The sequence below is a fragment of the Bidens hawaiensis genome, unplaced genomic scaffold, assembly GCF_021521415.1.
Source record: "Bidens hawaiensis isolate Kalapana, Puna unplaced genomic scaffold, B.hawaiensis_p1.1 tig00001236_1, whole genome shotgun sequence".
Taxonomy (NCBI): Eukaryota; Viridiplantae; Streptophyta; class Magnoliopsida; order Asterales; family Asteraceae; genus Bidens; species Bidens hawaiensis.
In genome coordinates, this window is record NW_027491070.1 from 1886705 (window position 1) to 1914540 (window position 27836).

At 43.0% G+C, this 27836-nt stretch overlaps 3 protein-coding genes and 1 pseudogene across 3 annotated transcripts in view; all 4 read right to left on the reverse strand.

The window, feature by feature from the left end:
* LOC143568847 (110 kDa U5 small nuclear ribonucleoprotein component CLO-like) overlaps positions 1-27836 on the reverse strand; it is a 277562-nt gene that overhangs the window by 131221 nt on the left and 118505 nt on the right. The window lies entirely within an intron of this gene.
* LOC143566374 (putative leucine-rich repeat receptor-like protein kinase IMK3 pseudogene) lies at positions 21142-22428 on the reverse strand (annotated as a pseudogene).
* Positions 22448-24300, reverse strand: LOC143566385 (putative serine/threonine-protein kinase PBL28). Its single transcript, XM_077053113.1, has 2 exons — positions 23314-24300; positions 22448-22777 (listed from the first exon to the last, which is right to left on the reverse strand). Exons 1-2 carry the CDS (start codon positions 24298-24300, stop codon positions 22448-22450), a joined length of 1317 nt encoding a protein of 438 aa, XP_076909228.1.
* On the reverse strand, positions 25837-27760 carry LOC143567403 (uncharacterized). The gene is made up of 3 exons (XM_077053841.1): positions 27567-27760; positions 26401-26459; positions 25837-26306 (listed from the first exon to the last, which is right to left on the reverse strand). The coding sequence occupies exons 1-3, from the start codon at positions 27654-27656 to the stop codon at positions 25967-25969; spliced, it is 489 nt and encodes a 162-aa protein (XP_076909956.1). The 5' UTR covers positions 27657-27760; the 3' UTR covers positions 25837-25966.

The window sequence follows — 27836 nt, forward strand, 5'->3', positions numbered from 1 at the left end:
ATAAAAACATATATATAAATTTAGTGTCCCGTAAAAAAACGTGCCCAAGCAAGAAATCCGGCTCGCCTTTGGCTAAGACGGGTCCTCGTGTGTTCTTTAATAAAGTAATAACTAATAACCATTTTTATTATTTAATGAATATTTCCTTTTATAAAAATTGTGCAATGAATGCCTTTTAAATTTTTATTTTTGAATGTGCTTATGGGTTGTACATGAAAAAATATAATGTTTCTAATTCATGGAACATTTAAAATTGTTCTGTTTATAGTTATTGACTTATTGTAGCTATTTTAGAAGGCATTAACTATTAATAATAAATGCAAAAACTAGACAAAGTGCTGGATTGTTGACGAATCGGCAAAACTTAACGAGTATCAAAAGTTAAAACGCGTTTTGCTTTTTAACTGTTGTGCTTTAATGAAAGTTTGATTTCAACACATTGTTAAGTTGTTTTGGACTTTAACTATTGCGATTCAATGAAAGTTTGACTTCAACACCTTGTTAAGTTGTCTTAGACTTTAACCGTTGTGGTTTAATGAAAGTTCGTTTTGCATTGAAAAAGAAAGTTTAGAATGGTCTAAAACTTAAAATTCACTAATTTTTAATCTTTTATGAAAACATAAGTGTGGCAATGAAGAAACACTAACCGGACCCCGGGCAGATTACTGGTAACCTGGGGGTTGGATAGCTGTTTCCCACGAGGGGTTAGACCCTTGGAAGATGGTTCTTCTGATAACCTGCAAAACAGACACCGTGAGCTCGTCACTGAGAAGGGGGGGGTTCCTCCTTGTGACCACCCTCCGGCGTGAGAATCAGACTAGATTGCTCTTTAAATATAAAAGTATATTAAGAGATTGCTAGAGCAGATATCAGGTATAATATGATGATAATGTAATAAGATATGTTGTCCCTTGATGATCATACCATTTGGGGTATTTATAGCCGAAGGTAGGTTTCCAAGGAGGTATGGCCGGCTGCAACAGTGTTCCTGTTCATCAACAGTAGCCTACGCACGTGCCCTGCTGGTAGTTGGTGGGTAGGCAGCGGCTGATAGCGACCAGGCCTGCTGTATACTATTCCCTTTCCACCAACTGCCGGCTACACACGTGGTATGACAGTAGTTGGTGAGTAGGCAGCGGCTTAATAGTGATACAGTACAGGAGCATGCTGCTCGCCATACTGTATCAGTGAGCTGTCGTATCCCTGATCAGATCTTTCGCCCATACCTCGTCAGGTACAGTGAAAGGTCCTTCAGTATAGACTGGCTTATTTGGGCGGGAGTATTCCCCCTCCCGCCTCTGTGCGGGATTGCTCCCGGCTTTGCTCATTCCTTCAGGTGACACTGAACGAGAGCTAAGTACCTAGTGCGTGTAGCCATGCTGCGCGGGTGGCCTTCCCTCATGGCTTGTATCCGAGGCTGCGGGAACAGGCGGAGTCCTTCACCATGGGAGGCATTTCCTGCGGGACCAGCTTGCATACTGCGCGTAAGGACGTCACTTCTCTGAGCATGGTTGGTCCTGCGGATCCAGTTGGTCTCTGCGCAGACGTCCCTGTTTAAGTTGAGTCTTGCGGGTCCAACTGGGCTCTGCTGGGACCTACCTCTTCAAGTCCCCCCAGTCCAATGTTCTTCTCATGCGTGTTTAATAAAGTGAGGTGAACTTTTGGACTTAAGCAAAGGGTTTTGAAAAGGGTTTTGTAAGGTTTTCCATGGGAAGTCCTTGTCACTTGCAGAAATGCCCGAGTTTCCTGCTTGGTCTTTGGGTATGATGCGGGTAGGTCTGTAACCTCCTCGCAAGTCAGGAGCATTGAGTCCCAGTTGTGTGGATTCTCCATTAGGTTTTGGTAGTTTTGAACATAGTGATCAATTATGTTAAAACCACCAATTCCATCCTGGCGCTTCAAACAACGTAGTTCTCAACGTTCCCGCTATGCGGGGATGTTATTTCCGTTTCCGCAAGCATTGCCCAGAAGATCCTTCCTGGTTTCAATTCCCAGCGGAGCGCTAGGTATGTGAAGGGTTTTGCCTTAACACTGTACCAGCGCTCGTCTTACGGTTACTTTACTTCCAAGGTTTACTTGGCTTCAATTCCCTGCGGGTGCTAGGTATGTGAAGGGTTTTGCCTTTACACTGTACCCGCATCCGTCTAACGGTTACTTGTTTGCCAAGGTTTACTTGGCTTCAATTCCCTGCGGGTGCTAGGTATGTGAAGGGTTTTGCCTTTACACTGTACCCGCATCCGTCTAACGGTTACTTTGCCAAGGTTTACTTGGCTTTAATTCCCTGCGGGTGCTAGGTATGTGAAGGGTTTTGCCTTTACACTGTACCCGCATCCGTCTAACGGTTACTTTGCCAAGGTTTACTTGGCTTCAATTCCCTGCGGGTGCTAGGTATGTGAAGGGTTTTGCCTTTACACTGTACCCGCATCCGTCTAACGGTTATTTTGCCAAGGTTTACTTGGCTTCAATTCCCTGCGGGTGCTAGGTATGTGAAGGGTTTTGCCTTTACACTGTACCCGCATCCGTCTAACGGTTACTTGTTTGCCAAGGGGTAAGGGGTATTTTCCCGCTTACTTTTTAATATTTTTTAAATTTTGAATTTTGAAATTCGAAGAGTTGGTGAAAAGATAAGAACAGTCCAAACCTCTGAAACGTCGTGCGACGGTTTCTTCTGACTGTCAGGACGTGCAGGAAGTTATGGTGACGTGACAGAACATGGTCATTCCAGTCGCTTTTTCAGGCGCGTGGGCGTGATTTTTCGGGCGCGTGGCCGCGAAATTACTGGCACACGTCCTTTCAACAGCTGTTGCCAGCCTGCTTTTTGCCACGTGTCATAGTTTCATTGCACCTTTGATTTCTCTCTCCTCCGCATTAAATTCACCGCATTAATTGCGATTACTATATAAAGGGGAAGAGGGTTATTTGTAATTCACACTTTCACCTTTCTTCTTCTTCTTAGTGATTTCCGGCAAATACTCCCCTTTTTCAGGCAAGCATTTTCCCGAAATCACTTCTATTTCTGCAAAAATGTCTTCTCATGATGCCGACGATCAGAAGACTGCTGGCGAGTGCCAGTGTTCTCTTCCTGTCGATCTGTACCAGTATATCGTCAGGAAGTTCATGCTCGAGTCTCTCGAGCCTGAGTTTCCTGAACCCCACCATACTGTGTACGATACCCCTAGTGGCAAGATCGGGGTTTATGCTGCATTCTTTATCTACGGGAACCTTAGGTTCCCGTTGACAAAGTTTGTGTACCGTGTTCTTGAGAGGCACAGCGTTCATTTGACCGAGCTGCACCCCATGGCGATCGCCAAGATTCGTCATTTTGAGTGGGTGTGCCGGATTCTGGGCATCGAGCCCCATGTGGACCGCCTGATGACCTTCTACACTTGGAGGTGCATCCAGGGGTGGTACAGTCTTACAACCCGGATTAAGGGTTTAAAGATTTGTACCACCGAGCGGAGTCTTCGCTCGTGGAGAAGAGAGTTCTTCTTCATATCCGCTCGCGCCATCCCCATTGCCATGAAGTTCAAGAACGGCCAGGCACTTCAGAGCCTTCACGCCCTCAACTACGAGGAGGCGGAATGGTTCTCGAAGATATCCCGGGTCCAATCCCCGGTTTTCCGTTTTCCGGAGTCAGCGATGGTAATGCTGGGGATGAGCCGAGTGTGGAAGGTGGCGAATGCGCAGAAGGTTCCGATTGTCCTTGAATATGGTTCGAACTCTGTCCCTTATGGTATGTCTTGTTTCTTTTTGTTGATTTTGACTTTTTTCTAACTTTCCTGTTTATTTCAGAGGGGAACGACCTACAGTCACTCCTGAATCCGCGGGAGGAAGATGGTCCCGCACGGATGGGTACTCGTGCTCTGGACGAGAACGAGTTGCCCATCCTAGAGCAAACTGCGAGTCGGTTCGTGGAGGTTTACCCGCCGGGTCAAGAGATCCTGAGCCACCGACGGCCTGGTAAGCCTATCTTCTACCCTGAACCCCTCAATGCTGTGCCTGCTGCTGGAGTTCTTGACATTTCTTCTTCTGAGGAATCCGCAGAAGGTCCTCCGTTGGTGCGGAAGAAAAAGACTGCTGCCGGCGTGAAGGGGAAGGAGAAGGCCACAGCTGATCCAGTGGTTCTATCTGACACGGAGTCAGATAGTGAAGAGGTGGCGGGGAAGCCCGGTGGTGAGAAGACCACTGCTCCGGAGGCTACGACCGTTACCTCCGGAGAACCAACGAAGACGACGGTGACCGGTACCAAGAGGCCGGCTCCATCGGGTTCCTCCCCGCCCGTCCGTACGTTCAGGGTCAAGAAAACCCGTAAGTATAATCATAATGTGTCACACCCGGCCCTGAGCGGCGGAAACAGCCGGGCGCGCGCGAGTGGGGATTGATAATTAAGCACGGGCCATTGCAAACATTCAAAGATTTTCATTGCGCATGAAGAGTTTAATACAAATACAGTACATTGTTTAAAAATTATAAAAACATCCAAGTATAAAAACTGTTGAAGATTTCCACGCCATATCCCCATGCGCGGCGGGAACAACCACGCGCATCGAAGGGATAGAACTAAAATCTTCCAAAAAGCTATTTTAGATGTTCAGCGTGAGGTGCTCTAAGTGTGACTCCACGCGCTACCTAGTTATCTCCTGAAAGACACGTAAAAATATTTGAATCAGTATAAACTGAGTGAGTTCACAAGTTTTAGTAACTTGATAAATCGTATTGCATCATAATCTTGATACAAATCATTCTGAAACATAATTCTGATAGCATTATTAAACACATGCTTGGTAAAACATAGATCTATCACAAAGTCTGATAAAATCGTTCCGCGGGTTACGCGCGAACATTTCTGGGAACTGTGCTCGTCTGCGTAAGTGGCGCTGCCACTACGAGCTAAAATAATGTAATACCGTCCCGCGGGTTACGCGCGGACATTTCTGGAAAACTGTGCTCGTCTGTGTAAGTGGCGCTGCCACTACGAGCGAATAATACCGTAATACCGTCCCGCGGGTTACGCGCGGACGTTGTGCCGGAAAACAAGGCGCTCGTCTGCGTAAGAGGGGCGACCTCTACGAGCGGGCTCAAACCCATAGTACTGCCCCATGACCATACTAGGCACTCGTCTGTGTAAGAGGTGCGACCCCTACGAGTGGGCGGATCAAACCAGCAGTCCCTACCCTTAGAGTTCCAATGGTAAAGTGATCACTTACTCGAGTTCTAGCGCACATACATCAAAAACCTTAGATAACCGTTCGCATTGCTCATCATGAAATATAATTTAACCACATAATCGCTTGCATAGCTTGTAAGTATACCATGATAAAAATGTAATTTAAACACGTGTCCCTCGCCCCGAAAACAGGTTAAAAACAGTGAAAATAGTGAAATGGGGGCTGTGAGACTCACCTGTGGTTCTTGTTAAGGGATTAATCGAGATTCGGGTTTTCTTGGTGTTGGCCTCGGAATCGAAGGTCTAGAATACGATTAAATAACAAGAAATCTATATTAAGATCAAGATATAAGGGTTGGAAAGTAGATCTCAAGGTTATAATCTCGGCTTACCTAGTAACAGGAACGGAATTGAAAATCAAATAGATGCTTGGGAGATGATTCAGAGCAGATTTAAGTGCGAAGTTTGAAGTGTGTTGAGTGATAATTTTAGGTTACATATTTATAGGCAAACTCAATGGAACACAATCCCTTGATTTAGGGGATTGTAATCTTTTCATATCTAGGTGTGATGATGATAAAGTATGGAAAGTATTATTATTTATTCAAAAGTGGAGGAGTAGGTAAAAGATTCTGATTTTCGCAGGACATGCAGGTCTGTGGTTGGTGAGAGTAGGGTGGCTGATAGTTGACTGTTCATGCCACAGTGTGCTTTTGCCAGTGCACAGTAAAAAGTAGAAATTTTCTGAAACACGTTACTGTTTTCTTTTGGGCGGGAATAATCCCCTTTATTCTGAAGAATACTGTGTTTTGTGCGTGTAACCTTGCGCGTACAGCCTTATGCGTGTAGGATTCTGCGTATAGAATGTTTCTTTGCTGCGGGTAGGTACGTAACCTTCTCGCAGTCAGGGACATTGAGTTTCATTTGTAGATCCTCCAAGTGGTCTTGGTATTTCAACATAGTGATCAGTTATGTTGAAGTCAATTCCATCTTGGAGCTTCAGACAAACTAGCTCTCAATGTTCCCGCCATGCGGGGAGGTTAGTTCCCTTCCGCACGCGCATAAACGATTTAGGGTGCACCCGCCTTAGCATCATGCGTGACGGTCAACCCATTAGACATCATAACGTTAAGGTACATGAAAACATAAAGCCAAAACATTCGCGCATGGCGCATATAACATATGCCCACGCTGGTTCATAACATGGTGCGCTCGCGCAGGGCGCACATAACAAATGCACGCGCTGACTAACATGGCGCGCTCGCGCAGGGCGCACATAACAAATGCACGCGCTGACTAACATGGCGCGCTCGCGCAGGGCGCACATAACAAATGCACGCGCTGACTAACATGGCGCGCTCGCGCAGGGCGCACATAACAAATGCACGCGCTTAATATTTACAATCACCTAATTATTAGGTTGATTACTTAGCTTAAGGGTTTGGGAATTTACCGGTTGTCACATTCTCCCCTCGTTAAACGAATTTCGTCCCGAAATTTAGGAGACGTTGCTGGCAGAAGCCATGTTCTGAAAGAGGTGTGGGTATTTCATGCGCATCTGGTCTTCTCTTTCCCAAGTGAATTCAGGCCCACGCCTCGAGTTCCATTGAACCTTTACTAACTTGATTCTGCTTCTGCGCAACTTTTGTTCTTTCCAATCGGTCACTGCTATAGGTTCTTCTACGAAGTGCAGCTGTTTGTCGATGTGAATCTCTTCCATCGGCAAAATTAACGTTTCGTCAGATAAACACTTTTTGAGGTTGGACAAATGGAACGTATCATGAACTCCACTGAGTTCGGCGGGTAAACGGAGTTTATAAGCAACCGGACCGATCCTTTCCAGGATCTCAAATGGTCCAATGTAGCGCGGATTCAACTTTCCTCGCTTGCCGAAACGGGGGACTCCTTTCCATGGAGAGACTTTCAAAAGTACTTTATCCCCTACTTGAAACTCCAGTGGTTTCCTTCGCACATCTGCGTAGCTCTTCTGTCTGTCGCGCGCTGTCTTAAGGCGATCCCTTATCTGAAAAATCTTGTCTGTTGTTTCTTGGATCAATTCTGGACCAGTCATTTGCTTGTCACCCACTTCAGCCCAGCACAGTGGGGATCTACACTTGCGCCCATACAAAGCTTCGAACGGCGCAGCCTTAATACTTGTGTGATAGCTGTTGTAAGAAAATTCAACCAATGGGAGATGAGTATCCCAGCTACCACCGAAATCGATTGCGCACAGCGCGCAGCATATCTTCCAATGTCTGGATTGTTCGCTCGCTTTGCCCATCCGTTTGAGGATGATAAGCTGTACTCATATCAAGGCGAGTACCTAGAGCTCCTTGTAACGATCTCCAAAACCTTGATGTGAACCGACTATCTCTATCAGAAATGATGGACACTGGGACTCCATGCTTTGAAACTATTTCTCGAATATACAGTCGGGCTAACTTTTCCATCTTATCGGTTTCCTTGATTGGCAGGAAGTGCGCTGACTTAGTTAGCCGATCCACAATAACCCATATTGTGTCATAACCCCCAGGTGTCCTTGGCAGTTTGGTGATGAAGTCCATAGAGATTTGTTCCCACTTCCACATGGGAATTTCTGGCTGCTGAAGTAATCCCGACGGCTTCTGGTATTCAGCCTTTACTTTTGAACACGTCAGGCACTTACTGACATACGTCGCGATGGCGCCTTTAAGATTGGGCCACCAATACAACATTTTAACATCTTGGTACATCTTGTCTGCGCCAGGATGTACGGAATACCGCGTCTTGTGAGCTTCGTTTAATACCTGCTCGCGCAATCCTCCCTTGAGAGGGACCCAAATGCGGTTAGCAAAATATCGAGTGTCGTTTTCTTTGAGCTCCAAATTCTTAATCATTCCCCCAAGGGCTTCGTTTTTAACAAACTCTGGTTTCAAGGCTTCTTGCTGAGCGTCTCGGATGCGGGTAGAGAGATCTGCGTGAATGGTCAACCTTAGAGCCTTGACTCGTAGCGTTTTTATTCGTTCCTTCCTACTTAGCGCGTCTGCCACCACATTCGCCTTTCCAGGGTGGTACTTTATTTCACAATCATAATCGTTCAACAATTCAACCCATCTTCGTTGCCTCATGTTTAAATCCTTTTGATCAAATATATGCTGAAGGCTCTTGTGATCCGTAAAGATTATACACTTTGTACCATAGAGGTAATGGCGCCAAATCTTTAGCGCGAAGACAACCGCTCCAAGTTCCAGATCATGCGTTGTGTAGTTCTTCTCATTGGTCTTAAGTTGGCGCGAGGCATACGCTATGACTTTGTCTCGCTGCATAAGGACACATCCGAGTCCTTGATGTGAAGCGTCGCAGTAAACGACGATGTCATCTGTCCCCTCGGGCAGAGATAGAATTGGCGCACTACATAACTTCTGCTTCAACATTTGAAACGCTGCTTCCTGGTTTTCGCCCCAAACAAACATCCTGTCTTTCTGAGTTAGCGCGGTCAGAGGTAGAGCTATCTTGGAGAAGTTCTCAATGAAGCGTCGATAGTAGCCAGCTAGTCCTAGGAATTGCCTCACCTCAGTTGGGGTTTTTGGCGCTTCCCAGTTTTCGATGGCCTTGACTTTGGAAGGATCAACGTGAATTCCTTTCTCGTTTACAACGTGACCGAGAAAGTGAACTTCTCTAAGCCAAAACTCGCACTTGGAAAACTTCGCATACAACTTTTCTTTCCTTAACAATTCCAAAATCAATCTCAGGTGTTGCTCATGCTCGGCCTTGGTCCGAGAGTAAATCAAAATATCATCTATAAACACAATTACAAACTTGTCCAAGTATGGTTTGCACACGCGGTTCATCAGATCCATGAATATAGCCGGCGCATTAGTTAGCCCGAAAGGCATCACTAAGAACTCATAATGGCCATATCTAGTTCGGAAGGCTGTCTTTGGCGCGTCTTCCTCATGGACCCTAAGTTGGTGGTATCCTGACCGTAGATCTATCTTCGAATAATAACTGGATCCCTGCAACTGGTCAAATAAGTCGTCAATCCTCGGTAAAGGGTACCGATTTTTGACTGTCAGCTTGTTCAGCTCCCTGTAGTCAATACACATCCGGAAGGAACCATCCTTCTTCTTTACAAACAGTACTGGAGCTCCCCAAGGTGAGAAACTTGGGCGAATGAAACCCTTATCCAATAGTTCCTGTAACTGATTGGATAGTTCTTGCATCTCAGATGGAGCTAATCGATAAGGCGCTCGAGCTACTGGCGCAGCTCCTGGGACTAAATCAATGCGAAATTCGACTTGTCGCGGCGGCGGTAATCCGGGCAAATCTTCAGGAAAAACTTCTGGAAATTCGCGCACTACTGGTAAGTCTTCAATTCTTCGCTCATCTCCTTTCTTCTCTACTACATGCGCCAGGAAGGCGTAGCACCCTTTCCTTAGGCACTTACGCGCCTGTAGGCACGAAATCAGTTTCGTCGTAACTCCCCTTCTTTCCCCTTGAATTACCAAGGTTTCTCCGTTCAACAGTGGGATCCGAACCTGTTTCTCATGACAAATAACCTCTGCGAGATTCTCGACTAACCAATCCATACCTACCACAATGTCAAAACTTCCCAAATCTATAGGCAACAAGTTAATATTGAACTCGTGACCTCCCATGAATAAAACACATTGCTCAGCCCTTTCGCTCGCGCACAACTGCCTACCATTGGCCAGTTCTATAGTATAAGGTATGTCTAGCCTACTGGTTGCTAGACCTAAGGAGTTTTTAAACTCAGCAGATATAAAACTTAGATCAGCGCCAGTATCAAATAAGACAGATGCAAAATGGCCGTTAAGTAAAAACGTACCGGTTACCACATTCGGCTCTTCTTTTGCTTCGCCTGCGCCGATCACAAAAGCTCTCCCGCGAGCTTGGTTTCCCTTTTGCGGGCAATCCCGACTAAAATGCCCTGGCTTCCCGCATGCGTAGCAGTTGTCATTGGCTCCAGCTTCTTTAGCACGGCAATTCATCGTCTTGTGTCCTGGTCTGCCACATTTGGCGCACGTGACGTTCGCGCATTCACCTTCGTGGTGGTACTTGCATTTGTTGCACCATGGGTAAGGGCCACTGTATCCTTTTCGTGGTGGCTCCGCGGCCTGAATCGCGTAAACCCTTGCGCTTTCCTGCTTCTTGAACGGTGGCTGCTTGGAGTCGGACCCTCGGTGGTGAGAGTTCCATTTCCTTTTGGAGTCAGAGATTCGCTGCTCGCTTCCGCGCGTAGTCAACATACCCGCACGGACCGTATCCCTTGTAAGGGTGATGGCCCGCGCAACCGCCTCATCGAAGGTTGGAGGCGCTGCGGCATTGAGCGGAACCCTAACAACAGGAGGCAACCCAAAGATATACCTCTCGACCTTCTTTTCCTCTGTGTTTGCCATATCTGGCACCAACTGACAAAGCTCGTTGAACCGGTTGTTGTAGGCGTCGATATCCGTTCCTACCATGGTGTGGTTCCAGAATTCTTGTTGCAGACTCTGAATCTCTGCGCGAGAGCAGAACTTTCTCATCATCATCTCCTTTAGTTCCTCCCAGGTCTTGTGGAGAGCAACTTCTCGCCCCAAGGTTTTCGTTTGAAGCTTCCACCAAGACGAAGCTGCTTCTTGGAACATGCAGGTCGCGTAAAGGACCTTCTGGTTCTCACTACATCTGCTAATGGAGAGAACTGTCTCCATCTTGTCAATCCAGTTGTAGAGCCCAATGGCCCCTTCGGTTCCCTTGAATGGCCAAGGCTTACAGGCCATGAATGTCTTATAGGAGCATCCTTTGTCCAAGGCTCCTGATTCGGGTTCTGGGGTCTCATTCTGACGACCCTGACTAGATTCGGCCTTGCTGGCCTCATGTGTCGCAATCGCCTGCGCGATTATTTCCGCGAGTTCCTCAGGTGTCATGGTAATTCCCTTGGCTTTAGTTGGAGGCATTCTCGCTTTAAAAGAGAATGGAAATATATCAAACTTAGCGCATGTACTCTGAGCACATAATGTTATCATTATTTACTAGATACTGTGTGACCCGTGTTCCTAAGTGTGTGTATAGTTTCTTTTGAAAATATTCTTTGAAAAGTATTTCATGTGATTCCCCAACGGTTATAGTCTAGGTTAAAACTTCTTTTCCTAGTTCGCTATAACCAGTGCTCTGATACCAATCTGTCACACCCGGCCCTGAGCGGCGGAAACAGCCGGGCGCGCGCGAGTGGGGATTGATAATTAAGCACGGGCCATTGCAAACATTCAAAGATTTTCATTGCGCATGAAGAGTTTAATACAAATACATTACATTGTTTAAAAATTATAAAAACATCCAAGTATAAAAACTGTTGAAGATTTCCACGCCATATCCCCATGCGCGGCGGGAACAACCACGCGCATCGAAGGGATAGAACTAAAATCTTCCAAAAAGCTATTTTAGATGTTCAGCGTGAGGTGCTCTAAGTGTGACTCCACGCGCTACCTAGTTATCTCCTGAAAGACACGTAAAAATATTTGAATCAGTATAAACTGAGTGAGTTCACAAGTTTTAGTAACTTGATAAATCGTATTGCATCATAATCTTGATACAAATCATTCTGAAACATAATTCTGATAGCATTATTAAACACATGCTTGGTAAAACATAGATCTATCACAAAGTCTGATAAAATCGTTCCGCGGGTTACGCGCGAACATTTCTGGGAACTGTGCTCGTCTGTGTAAGTGGCGCTGCCACTACGAGCTAAAATAATGTAATACCGTCCCGCGGGTTACGCGCGGACATTTCTGGAAAACTGTGCTCGTCTGTGTAAGTGGCGCTGCCACTACGAGCGAATAATACCGTAATACCGTCCCGCGGGTTACGCGCGGACGTTGTGCCGGAAAACAAGGCGCTCGTCTGCGTAAGAGGGGCGACCTCTACGAGCGGGCTCAAACCCATAGTACTGCCCCATGACCATACTAGGCACTCGTCTGTGTAAGAGGTGCGACCCCTACGAGTGGGCGGATCAAACCAGCAGTCCCTACCCTTAGAGTTCCAATGGTAAAGTGATCACTTACTCGAGTTCTAGCGCACATACATCAAAAACCTTAGATAACCGTTCGCATTGCTCATCATGAAATATAATTTAACCACATAATCGCTTGCATAGCTTGTAAGTATACCATGATAAAAATGTAATTTAAACACGTGTCCCTCGCCCCGAAAACAGGTTAAAAACAGTGAAAATAGTGAAATGGGGGCTGTGAGACTCACCTGTGGTTCTTGTTAAGGGATTAATCGAGATTCGGGTTTTCTTGGTGTTGGCCTCGGAATCGAAGGTCTAGAATACGATTAAATAACAAGAAATCTATATTAAGATCAAGATATAAGGGTTGGAAAGTAGATCTCAAGGTTATAATCTCGGCTTACCTAGTAACAGGAACGGAATTGAAAATCAAATAGATGCTTGGGAGATGATTCAGAGCAGATTTAAGTGCGAAGTTTGAAGTGTGTTGAGTGATAATTTTAGGTTACATATTTATAGGCAAACTCAATGGAACACAATCCCTTGATTTAGGGGATTGTAATCTTTTCATATCTAGGTGTGATGATGATAAAGTATGGAAAGTATTATTATTTATTCAAAAGTGGAGGAGTAGGTAAAAGATTCTGATTTTCGCAGGACATGCAGGTCTGTGGTTGGTGAGAGTAGGGTGGCTGATAGTTGACTGTTCATGCCACAGTGTGCTTTTGCCAGTGCACAGTAAAAAGTAGAAATTTTCTGAAACACGTTACTGTTTTCTTTTGGGCGGGAATAATCCCCTTTATTCTGAAGAATACTGTGTTTTGTGCGTGTAACCTTGCGCGTACAGCCTTATGCGTGTAGGATTCTGCGTATAGAATGTTTCTTTGCTGCGGGTAGGTACGTAACCTTCTCGCAGTCAGGGACATTGAGTTTCATTTGTAGATCCTCCAAGTGGTCTTGGTATTTCAACATAGTGATCAGTTATGTTGAAGTCAATTCCATCTTGGAGCTTCAGACAAACTAGCTCTCAATGTTCCCGCCATGCGGGGAGGTTAGTTCCCTTCCGCACGCGCATAAACGATTTAGGGTGCACCCGCCTTAGCATCATGCGTGACGGTCAACCCATTAGACATCATAACGTTAAGGTACATGAAAACATAAAGCCAAAACATTCGCGCATGGCGCATATAACATATGCCCACGCTGGTTCATAACATGGTGCGCTCGCGCAGGGCGCACATAACAAATGCACGCGCTGACTAACATGGCGCGCTCGCGCAGGGCGCACATAACAAATGCACGCGCTGACTAACATGGCGCGCTCGCGCAGGGCGCACATAACAAATGCACGCGCTGACTAACATGGCGCGCTCGCGCAGGGCGCACATAACAAATGCACGCGCTTAATATTTACAATCACCTAATTATTAGGTTGATTACTTAGCTTAAGGGTTTGGGAATTTACCGGTTGTCACATAATGCCCTTGTAGATTTGTCAATAATTTTCTTTTTAACACTTTCTTCTTTGTGCAGGCGTGGATGTTGACGCAATCCTGGGTGAAACGCAGGGGAGTACTTCCTCGCCAATGATGGTAGGCTCGGTCAGCCTTCCTGAGGCGTCGACCCAGTCGCCTGCGCTTGCATCCGCTGGTCCAGTTGGTCGCTCCGTCGAACCAACTGTTCTGGCCGAGATGACTTCACCGCCGGCCGTGAGTGCGATTTTTACAGCATCCTTCACGGAACCGGCGGTTACTGCTGCTTTTAAGGAGGCGGCGACCGCGGCGGAGACAACGTCGGCGACCACGGCGGCTGCCACCATGCCCGCGCCACCGGCACCAATGGCCGGACCATCAGGTACGCGCAGGGCTTCACGCCGATCTTTGCCACCTTCCCGTCTGCCTGACCTGTTGGATGGATTTCCTTTAGGTTCAGGTGATGGGTTTGGCGGCTACCGGCCTGTCATTGACCCTACAGGTGCGTAGGGTTCCTTTCTTTTTCCCTTATGTTTTTCATCATCTTTTCCTTACTGCTTTTGTTTCTTTTGCAGTGTCGGATTCCAATGAAGTGTATGTTCCTCGATGGAACATACGCCGAGGAACAACCCTTCGCACACCCGTGGAGTGCGTGGACTGGGCTCGCCACGCTGCTCCTCCGGGCGCGTTGGGGGAAGCCATGGTTAGCTACCAGGAGGGTAGGCTAACTAATGAGCTTCGGGTTCTCCAGGCCCGGATGCAGCCGCGCGTCGAGCTGCTTTGTCGTGAAAACGACAAGTTGAAAGCAGCTCACGCCAAGGACATATCTGAGGCGCGTGCTCTTCGGGAGGAGAACCAACAGCTGGCGGCAGCTGCCGCCGACAAGGAGAAGGCCTTCAAGGCCCTCGAGGTTGAAGTTCAGGCGCGACTCGAGGCCCGCTCCAAGGCTGCCCAAGCTGTGAATGAACAGCTTCGGTTGGCCAGGGAGACTGCGCGAAACGCAACCGAGAGGGCTGCCAAGGCTGAAGCCGTTGCTGAGCCTTTGCGTGTGGAGAATGAGCAGCTTAAATGCAAATTAAAGGCTCTTCAGCATGCTCATGACGCCTTGGCAATGGAAGATGCCAAGAAGCTGCAAGAGATTCTTGACCAGAGGGGGGTGCTTGACCAAACCGAGCGGAAGCTTAAGGGCGTCGAAGAGGCTGCCGCAAAGGAAGTATTACTTGCCAATCTGAACCAAAGCGAAGCCGAACGCGCCCGTGACGAAGTGCAAGCTACCCTCCAATGGCTACTTCGAGAAGCGTTGCCTCAGGTATGTTTAGATTTATCTTCACGCATTTCTTTTGTAAGAAAAGGTTCTAATACTTGTGTTTTCTTTGTAGGTTGTGCGTCGGGTCTTTTCAGAGACCTCTTACGATGATGCTATGACCGCAGCCCTCAACGCTTCTCATGATGATGGGGAAAAGGCCGGCTTCATGCTTGGTCTAGGGTTTGTTGAGAAAGGCGTCCCGCCTTCCAACTTCCCTTTGTTCAATGTGGATACTGAAGCCATTTATGACCAAGCATTGAACCAATACGCCGCCTTCCCGCATCCAGTGGTGGAGAAGGTGGACGAAGTAGCTGCTGCTGATGATGGGTTAGCTGTCCTCAAAGCGTTCCTCGAACCACCCCGTTCTGACGGAGCGGGTCCAAGTGGTAGCGGCCCTGAGGCTTGATCCTGAAGATCCCTTCCCATTGCTAAGACTTATAGTTTTTTATTTTTTCTTTTAGGCGGGTAGTTACCCGGCCATTCTTGTAATATATTCTTGAAATATTAATCTTTTTGCGTATAAGATTGTTATTTCCTTCTTTGGGTTCCTTGCTTTATAAACTTATGACTTGCATACTTAGTTTAAATTAGCAATTTTCCAAGTGTTTAGAATAAGAACCTTTGAACGTGGTTGATAGTGGGTTAGAGTTTCGCTTCCTCCTTCGTGATTGTGCGGGTAGAACCGTCACTTGCACTTGGTAGGATGGCTAAACTTTAACTTTTATCTAACCTGCGTGCTGGTTTTTCTTACTTTCTGAGGATAAGTTAACCTTTGAACGTGGTTGATAATAGGTGTGAAGTTTTGCTTCCTCTTTCGTGATAGTGCGGGTAGAACCGTCACTTGCACTTAGTAGGATGACAAAACTTTACCCTTATCTGACCTGCGTGTAGGTTTTTCTTACCTTTTGAGGATAAGTTAACCTTTGAACGTGGTTGATAATAGGTGTGAAGTTTTGCTTCCTCTTTCGTGATTGTGCGGGTAGAACCGTCACTTGCACTTAGTAGGATGGCAAAACTTTACCCTTATCTGACCTGCGTGTAGGTTTTTCTTACCTTTTGAGGATAAGTTAACCTTTGAACGTGGTTGATAATAGGTGTGAAGTTTTGCTTCCTCTTTCGTGATTGTGCGGGTAGAACCGTCACTTGCACTTAGTAGGATGGCAAAACTTTACCCTTATCTGACCTGCGTGTAGGTTTTTCTTACCTTTATAAGAATTTTGTTTTGAACCGTTCGACGCGCGGTTGTCGATAGGTTAGTGTTCATTTTCCTTCATGATTCATGCGGATAGGCCGGCACTTTCATTTAATGGAATAATTGAACTCCTTCAACTGACCTGCGTGAAAGTTTGCCACGTTATTGGGTTCGTGCGGGTAAGACCGCCTTCCCACGCAACGACTTCACGTAATGTGAATGCCGTCACCAGTGTTGGATAGTTTTAACCGTTCGACGCGCGGTTGTTGATAGGTTATTATTCAGTTTCCTTAATGATTCATGCGGATAGACCGGCACTTTCATTTTTGGGTGCTGAACTTTTTTTTTTTTTTTTTTTTTTTTTTTTCCCTTCAACTGACCTGCGTGAAGGTTTGTCACGTTATTGGGTTCGGGCGGGTAGGACCGCCTTCCCATGCAATGACTTCACGTAATTATGCGGTGAAAACCGGCATATTAGTGTCCAGAAAAGTATTAAATGTAAAATCATCAGCTTCGATATTCTTAAGAGAATCATTTCCATTAGAAGTGGCTCTTGGCCTTTTCTTTACAAATTGGAATTGATTTACATGCAAACTGTGTAAATGAGCTCCCTTCCTTGTCGGGATGGGAGTGCCATCGAGCCGATACGCACCTGGTTCGGGATCTCGTTCTTTACGCAGCATGTAGTCTCGATTTTGAAGCTGGAATTGATTCGTGTTTTCCCCAGCTGGGGTTCTATACACACCCGCCTGCTCAGCCTTTATTACGCCACGAGGTGCGCGAGCGTCCCATCTCTGACAAATGCTTCGACCATATCTTTTACATCTATGCATTCTTCAGTGTTGTGGCCCTTTGTCTTGTGAAAGTCACAGTATTTGCTCCGATCTGCATCGTGACGATGTCGGATTATTGGCGGTTTTGGCCATGGGAGCCCTTCAGTGGCGAATATCTCAGTGACGCTTTTGGTGAGTGGCGTCCATCTGGAGTTCCGGTGCGACTGTACATTATCCCTTCCGCCCAACCGATTTTGCAAGCCGGATGAGGTGTCAAAGTTTACCCTTGACTGCCAGATGCCTAGCTTTCGTTTTTTATTTAATCGGGCGGTGAGGACGTTGTCTTCTCTCGTCCTCTGGGTGTAGAGGTTTGTGCTCTGTGGGAGATCTCTACCCAGTTGTTTCTCTGTTTCCGCATAGCGTTTTGCTGCTGTCATGATGCCATCCCATGTGGATGGCATGCCATCTTTACCCGTTAGGGTGCGGATGAGCTCTGGGTCATGTGCGCCCTGGATGAAGGCAGCGCGAACAAGATCTTCACTGATATTGCCCAAACTTAGCTTCTTTGAGTTGAAGCGAGTGATGAAGTTTGGCAGAGATTCGTCCTCCTCTCGTATGCATTTGAGGATTGTCCATTGCTCCTCGGTATACTTCCGTTGCTGGCTGAAGTGTTGGCTAAACTTCTGTTGGAAGTCTGCCCAGTCGTAGATGTGGTTGACCGGTAGACGATCGAACCATGCTCTAGCAGCCCCAACCAGCGTCATTTGGAACATGTAACACCACGTGGGTTCCGTCCAATTGCTGACGGTTGCCCCTGCTATGAACCTGTTCAAATGATCGTCTGGATCAGATATACCGTCATATGTGCCTATGTTGGGCATTTGTTTGGCACTCTTTGGGGCGATTGCCTCAGCAATGTCCCTCGCAAATTTGGACGTTCCTGCATTTGCAACGTTTGGTCTGAACGTTTTAGAGAAGTCTCGTGGACTTCCACCTGTGCTTTTTGGTTTGAAGGCTTGTCCAAAATGCCTTTTCGGTTGGGATTCCGTTTCCTTATGCTTCCCTTTTGCCCTATGGCGAGGGTTCGCGTCGGAGTCGGATTCCTCCGAGTCATCCTCCCAGTATTCGAATTCGTCGGCCTGTTACACGGAACGCAAGCGTTCGTCCAACTCAGCCTGGAATTCCTTTTGTCGTGCCTCCGCCCATGCCTTAACTTCATCGAGAGTTTGGCGGGGGAGTCTTCGTTTCTCAACCTGGGTATCAGTGGATCCCAGTAGGCGATCATTTACTGCACTTGCCCCAGCTTTGGTAAGTGGGGTAGTGTTCGTAAGATTTACTTCGCTTGCCCCGGCTTCGGTAGCCGGGGTAGTGTTCGTAAAAACTGTGTTGCCGGTATTCCCCCTAGTAGCAGGGGTTATGGTTACCGGAATTTCTCTAACCATCTTTGCAGAAGTTTGAAAAAACTGGAGAAAAATAAAGTTCTAGCTTTATGCACGGATGGCGCCAATGAAGAAACACTAACCGGACCCCGGGCAGATTACTGGTAACCTGGGGGTTGGATAGCTGTTTCCCACGAGGGGTTAGACCCTTGGAAGATGGTTCTTCTGATAACCTGCAAAACAGACACCGTGAGCTCGTCACTGAGAAGGGGGGGGGTTCCTCCTTGTGACCACCCTCCGGCGTGAGAATCAGACTAGATTGCTCTTTAAATATAAAAGTATATTAAGAGATTGCTAGAGCAGATATCAGGTATAATATGATGATAATGTAATAAGATATGTTGTCCCTTGATGATCATACCATTTGGGGTATTTATAGCCGAAGGTAGGTTTCCAAGGAGGTATGGCCGGCTGCAACAGTGTTCCTGTTCATCAACAGTAGCCTACGCACGTGCCCTGCTGGTAGTTGGTGGGTAGGCAGCGGCTGATAGCGACCAGGCCTGCTGTATACTATTCCCTTTCCACCAACTGCCGGCTACACACGTGGTATGACAGTAGTTGGTGAGTAGGCAGCGGCTTAATAGTGATACAGTACAGGAGCATGCTGCTCGCCATACTGTATCAGTGAGCTGTCGTATCCCTGATCAGATCTTTCGCCCATACCTCGTCAGGTACAGTGAAAGGTCCTTCAGTATAGACTGGCTTATTTGGGCGGGAGTATTCCCCCTCCCGCCTCTGTGCGGGATTGCTCCCGGCTTTGCTCATTCCTTCAGGTGACACTGAATGATCGAGAGCTAAGTACCTAGTGCGTGTAGCCATGCTGCGCGGGTGGCCTTCCCTCATGGCTTGTATCCGAGGCTGCGGGAACAGGCGGAGTCCTTCACTATGGGAGGCATTTCCTGCGGGACCAGCTTGCATACTGCGCGTAAGGACGTCACTTCTCTGAGCATGGTTGGTCCTGCGGATCCAGTTGGTCTCTGCGCAGACGTCCCTGTTTAAGTTGAGTCTTGCGGGTCCAACTGGGCTCTGCTGGGACCTACCTCTTCAGGCAATAAGCTAAAAACAAACAAACAAAACGCACTCGGGTAAACTATTTTGTCACAAGAAAAAAATATTAGAGTGATAAAGATATGTTTGAGTTATTAATTTATTATAGCTAAACACATTCAACATACAATCATTTAATAAAATAAAAAAACCATAAAAAGTATAATGTCAAATACGTAATGTTGACTAGAAATTAATAGTCAGATCTGGTCACCAATGTCCTAATGGAAGTCAACTTATTTTTGAAACTAGATTTATTAAACTAGCGATGCTTTAGTTAATAATTTATTTTGTAAGTCAAATCACTCAATTGACTTTATACAATTCTAACTTTTATTAACATTTGTCATTTACGGTTTTGTTTTCTTTAAATGTAATAAGATTTTATTTTATATATTGTATTGTAATCAGTATTAGTGTAATAAAAAATCTTTAAATTATATAACATATTAGAAGTTATAACATGTCTATATCATATTTACAAATTATGTTAATTCAACTATTTTAATTAAGTTCAACATTTAGAAAAACTAAAATGTTTTTATAAAGTTATTTGAATCCAGTTATAGAAATTAAAAGCCATTATACATTAAATTTGAATTTTAAATGGGCATTTACCATTTTTATTACGGTGTTTAATTTATGGTAGCATATTCTGTTTTTCTCTTGAGAATCAGAATCATTGTGTGATAGATATATACTATAGCTGTTTTGCTTTGGCTAAAAATAAAATACCAAAGTAATAGATGATTGCATAACGATCGGGTCAGAGGTCCAATGGTCTTGGAAGTGGTTAAAGAACCCGTACTTGGATCAAGAATGGAGTGATATCGGTGCACTCATGAACGAAATTCATTCGTAAACATACTTTAACTGAAGTTAGAGATAAATGTGTATGGAGTAGTAATGGAGCTTGGCTCCTCTCAACAGTAAATTATTTTGTTTGGCATGTGGAACTTGATAGGATCGCTTCGAAAGAAGCCCTCTTGTACCGAAGGTTATAATGCCCGACAATCTATGTTATAATGCCCGAGGGGTAGATGCAGGACTCGCTCGACCACCTTATGCTCTTGTGTGTATGTTTGCACAGTCCATTTGAAGGTAGATTTGTCTTTGGCTAAACATCCTTGTCCCTCTAAATGTCGAAACGTATGGTTAGACAAACGTCGGAGTTTGGACTTAATAGTGGGAGTGATAACGAAGAAAGCGATTTTACCATCTTTATACTATGTGGATACTTTGCAAGAGAATAGATAACATAATCTGCAATGGGAACACATTCTTGTCTATAAACGAACATATATATGTAAACGAGTGTTATCGGAGGGCTTAAACGATCATAACCGGACAAACTTAAACGAACAAATGTAAAAGAACATTAACGAACAAAATTGAACGAACGCGGCCTCTGTTCGGGTTCGTTAGTTTAGCTTATTGAACAAAATTCTTTGTTCATGTTTGTTCATTTATTAAACGCACGAACATAAACGAACTTTCCGTCAAACGGTTTGCTGACCGTTTGGTTCGTTTACAGTTCTAATTGACCCGATGGTGGATGAAGCCAGCTAAGATCATTGTTCACTAGTGCCTAATGAATATATACCAAATCAACCATGTAACAACTTTTCACCGATTTCCGGGGTGTAAATTTATACAAGTAAATTACATGTAGATTTATACTTACAACAAAACAGATTTGATTCAAGACTAATGGACTCATAATTTCCGGTATCCCTAACCTCCGTTTTAACTTAGCTCGATGAAGGTCCAGCGGTGTCTGGTCTAATTCTTTCCAACTGCTGAATAATCTGCTGAACATCTGGCCGATCCAAAGGCGAATGATGAACACAACGCATAGCCAGTTGCAAGCAATCAAACAGCTTCTCAATATAACCAACTGCAGAAGCATCTTTCATTAATTCTTGATCAAAAATCTCATTAGACAACTCTTGTCTCACAATGGAAATCACCCATTGTGGTAATTCTAGATCGTTAGTCCGCTGTCCTAATGATTTCCCAGTTAGGAGTTCTAGCATTATCCCGCCCAAACTGTAGACGTCGGCTTTTGTATCAAATTTCTTGAGCTTGGAAAGCTCGGGAGCCTGGTAACCGAGAATCCCAGCTGTTGCAATAACACGTGAGAATGCAGCAGCCGTCAAGAGCCGTGACAACCCAAAGTCAGAAATCTTGGGGTTAATGTTCTCGTCAAGCATAACGTTGTTTGACGTTAGATTTCCATGGATTATACTGTGACGGGTGTGGAGGCTGTGCAAACCTCTAGCCACTCCTGCTGCTATTTGCAATCTTGTTGGCCAATCTACTAGTGTTTTGGGTCTTGGAGCTGCATTCAAGTCAACAAAATGTCAAAATCGCGAGTTTGAATACAAAATTGTCCGAATTTAAAACGAGGAATTAATTTTCTCATGAGAAAAGGGCGAAGTCTGCAACAGAAAGTAACGCAAAATAGTAATAATAAGTTGAACTATAGAACCATGTATATATTGGAGGAACTAAATAGCGCAAAAGGTACCCTACAACCCGTCACTGCCACATAGTCGGAGGAGCATTCACTAACTTTTCACTCAAAAGTATGTAATGTTTTAACTGCAAAAATAATTATTTATTTTATAAAAATATGATTAAGCTATTTTGATTGTTTGAAATTGGATGTGGCCCCACTCTCTAACCCCTTGACGCCGTTAACAGCCTAACGCTCAAAGGGGCTAGCTCTACACCCTTTAAATTCACTACACATGGTCTGACTAGTGATGGGAACACCATAAAGCGATTAAGCCGATTACACACAAAAAAAAATCAGATATGGTTTAGTAATTTTAAACCAAGGGGTTTGTCATTCTTGATAACTAGCATTTTCTCAAAATAAAAGAAAACAGAAGAAAAAAAATCATTCTTATGGACAAAAAGTTATCACCTTATTATAAAAATTGGTTATCTAACTAAAAAAACTAACTAAATAGTGCAAATACCATAAAAAGTGTGTTACCATGGAGAAAAGCAGCCAGGCTTCCTGTGGGCATATAATCAGAAACTAAAAATTTATCTCCTTTTTGGGTCCAAATAATAAGCCCTTGTTGCCAAAAGATTTGGATGCCTAATTTTCCCAACCAAATTTACTTCAATTTCAAATTCTTTATGATTTTTAGTAAACTGTTCTCTCAATCTTTTCACTACAACCTCATCACCATTTTGCAATTTTGCCTTGTAATCATTCCCATAAGTAGTTTCTGATATCCTCTCATTTCTTGCATGAAAAAGCTCACCAGCTGTGATCACCACTGAGTTATCAAAGTGTACAAGTTTCCCTCCTTCAACGGCAGCGCTGCCACCACTGCGATCGACATCTCTTCCTTTAGCTGCTTCCCGTATCTAGAACACACAATGAAGAGATATGAATCAAATCTTCATTTCGCGCCAACTTAATATATATATCCTATAAACTTATACCTAAACTTATAATATCATATTATATAATCTTAAAAACCGATATACCCATTTCATCAAATACAATTTAATAAATGATCATTTTACTCTTTATTTTATTAGACATATATTAATATCGTATGGGGTCGTGTATGGTAATTCTTTGGCCCCAAGACTCAAAGCTTTGTTTTTAGTAGGATCGGTTCTGCCATCCGAAAGGGGCTTTTCCCTTTTATACACGTGCTACTTTATTGTAATATTTTGAAATGTGTTGAAATGAAGCGTTTTGTTCCTATATAGTTACAACATTTTCGGACAACCTTTTTTAAGAAGCACCGGATATACATTGTAGTTGGAATTTGTATATAGTTCACAATCATTAATTCATGATTTTCTATTAGTCATGTGAGATCCCACAAATAAGCTAACATTCTGTAAATACCAATTTTTCATTCCCAAATGATAGCAAGGTAGATAATTACCATTTTACCCATGTTAACAAAGAGCCCTTTGCCTTCGGAATGAAGTGCGCTCGCTTCATCAACATAAGTGTGTTTCTGAGAAGCTCCAGGCACATTAGTTCGTTTCATATCATGCCGCTCCTGAAACTTGAGTGCAATCTCAAGCTTTTTCACAACAAGAGGCATTGTTGGTCGTAGTTCACGAGAGCCGTGCAAACATTGAAATGCAATGTCGGAAAATATTTCCAAAGAAGCCAGGTCCAACGGGGGCATGAGATCTTTAAAGATAATCTCATCTATCTTCTTATGTCCGTAGCTTTGTTTCCACATCGGCACTAAAATAACTAACTCACCATTGGTATATATGTAGCATAATCTCCCACAAAGTACTTCAAATAAGACGACACCAAAAGAGTATACGTCTGATTCTTTGGTTAAGGTGTATGTATACATATATTGGGGGTCACAATAACCTGGGGTACCTACTACGTTGGTGAAAAGAACCGTGTGACGTTGATTAGCCAGTCCTATTTTTGAAAGTCCCATGTCAGAAAGTTTAGCATTCCAGTTGTCATCTAGTAGGATATCTCTGTGGAGAATTCTATGTTGTGTGCCCTTGTGATCGTGAAGGTAGGCTAGTCCCCTTGCAGCATCAAGGCATATCTTGAGACGTTGTGTCCACGTGAGAATAGTGGAGCCTAAATGACGATCGAGGCTTCCATTAGATGCATGCTCATAAACAAGGATTTTCTCATCATCCTCGTCACAAAATCCAAGGAGAGAGATGAGATTCTTATGTGTGTAGCGAGAAAGTGTCATGATCTCCTTAAAACGATTCAAACGCTTTATAGCAACCATGCTTCGCCCTTTAGAGTGAAGCACTTCTCCTTGGTATACCTTCCCAAATCCACCGGTTCCGATAACTTTGCTACCAAAACTATTGGTGGCTTTTTTTAACTCTTCCAATTGAATTTTAAGATGTTCAAACTCTTTCATGGCAGATGCCATTATTTGGTGCTTAAATAAAAAAGAAGATAAATCAAATCAAGTGGCCCAAGTGAAACTAAGAACTTGAAAGAACATGTAATGTAAGAACTAACACAAATTAAACAAGTGTTAGTTTTCTCTATGATGAATGGAATTGAAAGACAAAAAGATGGTTGACTTGCTTAATTAGATTAGTTCAATGAAGAACGAGTCTTACAAAGGACAATATTCAAGGGGGAATTAAAGTTGACTTTTTGGGAGATTGGCTGTTGGAGACAGTAATCACTAACATATATATTAGTATATTATTTGGTGGGATTTTTTAATGGCTCAAATGTAAATAGATATTAAAACCAAATTTGTTTGGGCTTAGTTTAACATTGGATATATTATGTTATTAATATTCTTTAGATTTTAAAGTAGTATATTATATACTAATATACATATTATACTAGTAAATTTTACCGGTTCTAGTCCGGTATGTGAATGAGTAAAATGACCGGTTTAATTTCTGGTATGGTCCTGAAAACATTGGTTTAAAAAAACTATACATAAGCTAGCTTATATTTCAAACACAATTTGTAATATTTTAATAAAATGTCTTACTAACAGAAAGTTCAACTATATAATCAGAACCCTACACACGTATTAGATATTTTTTTGATAAAATTGGTTTCTCCACTTTTGTTGTTCAAGAAGATCTTAGTCTCCAAAATCCTAAACCTATCTGATATATAAAAATAAAGGATCTATTATTTTTTCTTTTCTCGGTTTTCTTTTTCAATAAATAATCTTAACAATTGATTACCCAATGAAAAAAAGTTCTATTAGGATCGCCACAACTAATGAGTCTACTTGTCTAGCCTTGATTGGTCCATTTCAATTTTTTCAAATGAAAAGAAAATGTTTGGTTAAAATGTGTATTTCAAATTTTCAATGATTGTTTTATATGATATATGGTTTTAATTTTATTAGTATTACTTTTTAAAATGTATTATGAATGCCTTTTATGTTTTCTTTCTCAATTTAACAACTTGACAAACTAAGCTAAAAAAAACCAAAACATCTCCTACTTGCATCACAAGGTATATATATATATATATATATATATATATATATATATATATATATATATATATATATACATATATATATATATATATATATATAAAGAAACACAATAACCATTTCAAGTGAACGTTTTAGTTAAGCTTTCTGGACAAAATTGTTTGTTCATATTTGTTCATTTATTAAACGCACAAACATAAATGAAGTTCTCGCCTAACGGTTCACCAAATGTTCGGTTTGTTTACACCGATGGTGGTTGAAACCGGCTTAAACGTTCACTTGTGGTGATGTAAGGCATTTTCATTTTCAAGGGGTGAGACCAGCTAAGATATTCGCTAGTGCCTAATGAATTGTTATTTTAGTTTTTATAAATACAGATGGCAGATTAACTATATGTAACTACTCCAAAAGCTAAGCTAAAAATATCAAACTCATCTCCCATTTGCATTACAAGAAATATAAAAAAACACAATAACCATTGCAAACAAAGGTTTAAATGTTCCATATCCTACAACTAAAAAGACAATACCAACTAAAATAATAATCCTCCCTACTACATAACACTAGATAATTGAACATATGATAAAAATACAAGACCTCCAAATTAAACAAATCATCTTCATTTCCTCTTCTTAGCAGGTGGTTGTTCTTCCTCGTCATTGTCTTCATCCTCATCCTCGTCACCATCCTCATCATCATCCTCGTCATCATCCTCCTCACCATCATCGTCCTCGTCATCATCACTACCTTGATTCCCATTCGCCTCGGGATCTTCAGCGTCCCCTTCATCATCATCGTCGTCTTCTTCCTTTTCATCACCCGAGAAGTCTTCATCTCCAGCATCATCTTCTGGCTCCTCTGCGTCTGCATCGTCGTCGTCATCGTCGTCCTCTGTGTCACTCCCGTCTTTGGCTTCCGGTTCGGTTTTGCTCTTTTTGTGCAGCTCAGAATGTGGAAGCCTGCAAAATCTGGAAAAACAAAAAAGTATAAATATCAAAGTTTTGAACTCATAACTGTTCCACAAATAATATCTGTTTGGCAAACGAGTCTTACCGTTGATCATTCTCGGTTAAAATTTGCAACGCATGTGCGCCCTGAAGAAGAAATCCCGTCTGCAATTGCAACAGAATCTTTATACTTCAAAGCAACATATTACTACACAAGCTTGCAGCTTTAGATCAGTACAAATAAAAGTCCTAAAATAGTCAAACTCATAGACGAATGAAAAAAAGTCAAACTTCAAGAAAACTAAGATCTTGATTTCGAGACCACTGAAATCAACTGGGTAGCAAATTAAGAGTTCTGGGATACAAAAGACTGAATCTTTTTTCATACCCGACGCATAAATTCTAAACCTTTCAAACACCATAAATCTTGAAAATGTAAAAAAGACTTCCAAATTAAAATTTGTGACTTTATAACACCATAAATCTTGAAAAATGTAAAAAGACTTCCAAATTAAAATCTTTCAAAGACCATAAATCTTGAAAATTGAAAAAAAACAACTTTTAAATTAAAATCTTTCAAACACCATAAATCTTGAAAAATGTAAAAAAAAACTTCCAAACTAAAACTTGTGACTGTATAACTGTCATACTTCCCATTGCAAACAAACCTTCAATCTTGTAATAATTCAAGAAAAAATGATGATTTTTAAATAAAACAACATACTGACTATTTGTTTCAAACAACAAAATCTGCTTACCTTTAAACATCACCAAAAAAAAATCAAGAAAAAATGATGATTTTTAAGTAAACAACATACTGACTATTTGTTTCAAACAACAATACTTGCTTACCTTTAAAAATCACAAAATAAATAAATAAATAAATCAAGAAAAAATGATGATTTTTAAGTAGAACAACATACTAACTATTTGTTTCAAACAACAATGCCTGCAAAACTTTAAAAATAAAAAAATAATAAAAAAAAACCAACATATTATCCAAAAAAAAAAAAAAACTTTCATCAAGATACCAAAGGTCAAAAACACAACCCTAAACTTTGGGGAAAACATTATAACACAGCAACAAATTTAACAAAATCAAAATCCAACTTCACACCAACAATAAAAATGCAAACTTTAACCAAATCCAGTCCAAATTACACAAGATCCAAATATCAAACACCTGGTGTGCATCCCACCTATTAAACCAATATTCTTCACCAAACCCCCAAATTGATAACCAAACATTAAACAAATCAAACTAACTCATACCATCATGATGACACAAGCAAGAGAAACTTGAGCAGCCATTGTCTTGACAGAAACCCCCAAATCAGAAGTTAAAGATTTTGCTACTTCCATTGCAATTGCAAAATTGAAAGGATTTAGGGTTTAATTGTGATAGTGAGAGAGAAGATAAAGCTTGTGAATTGAGGGTTTTTGTTGGTTTGGTGTAATGAATGCTCTAGGGTTTTGTGAGGGTGTGTATTGGTAAACTGAGTGTAAGTTGAGGGGGTGGTTTTGAAAATGTTGACTTTTGTT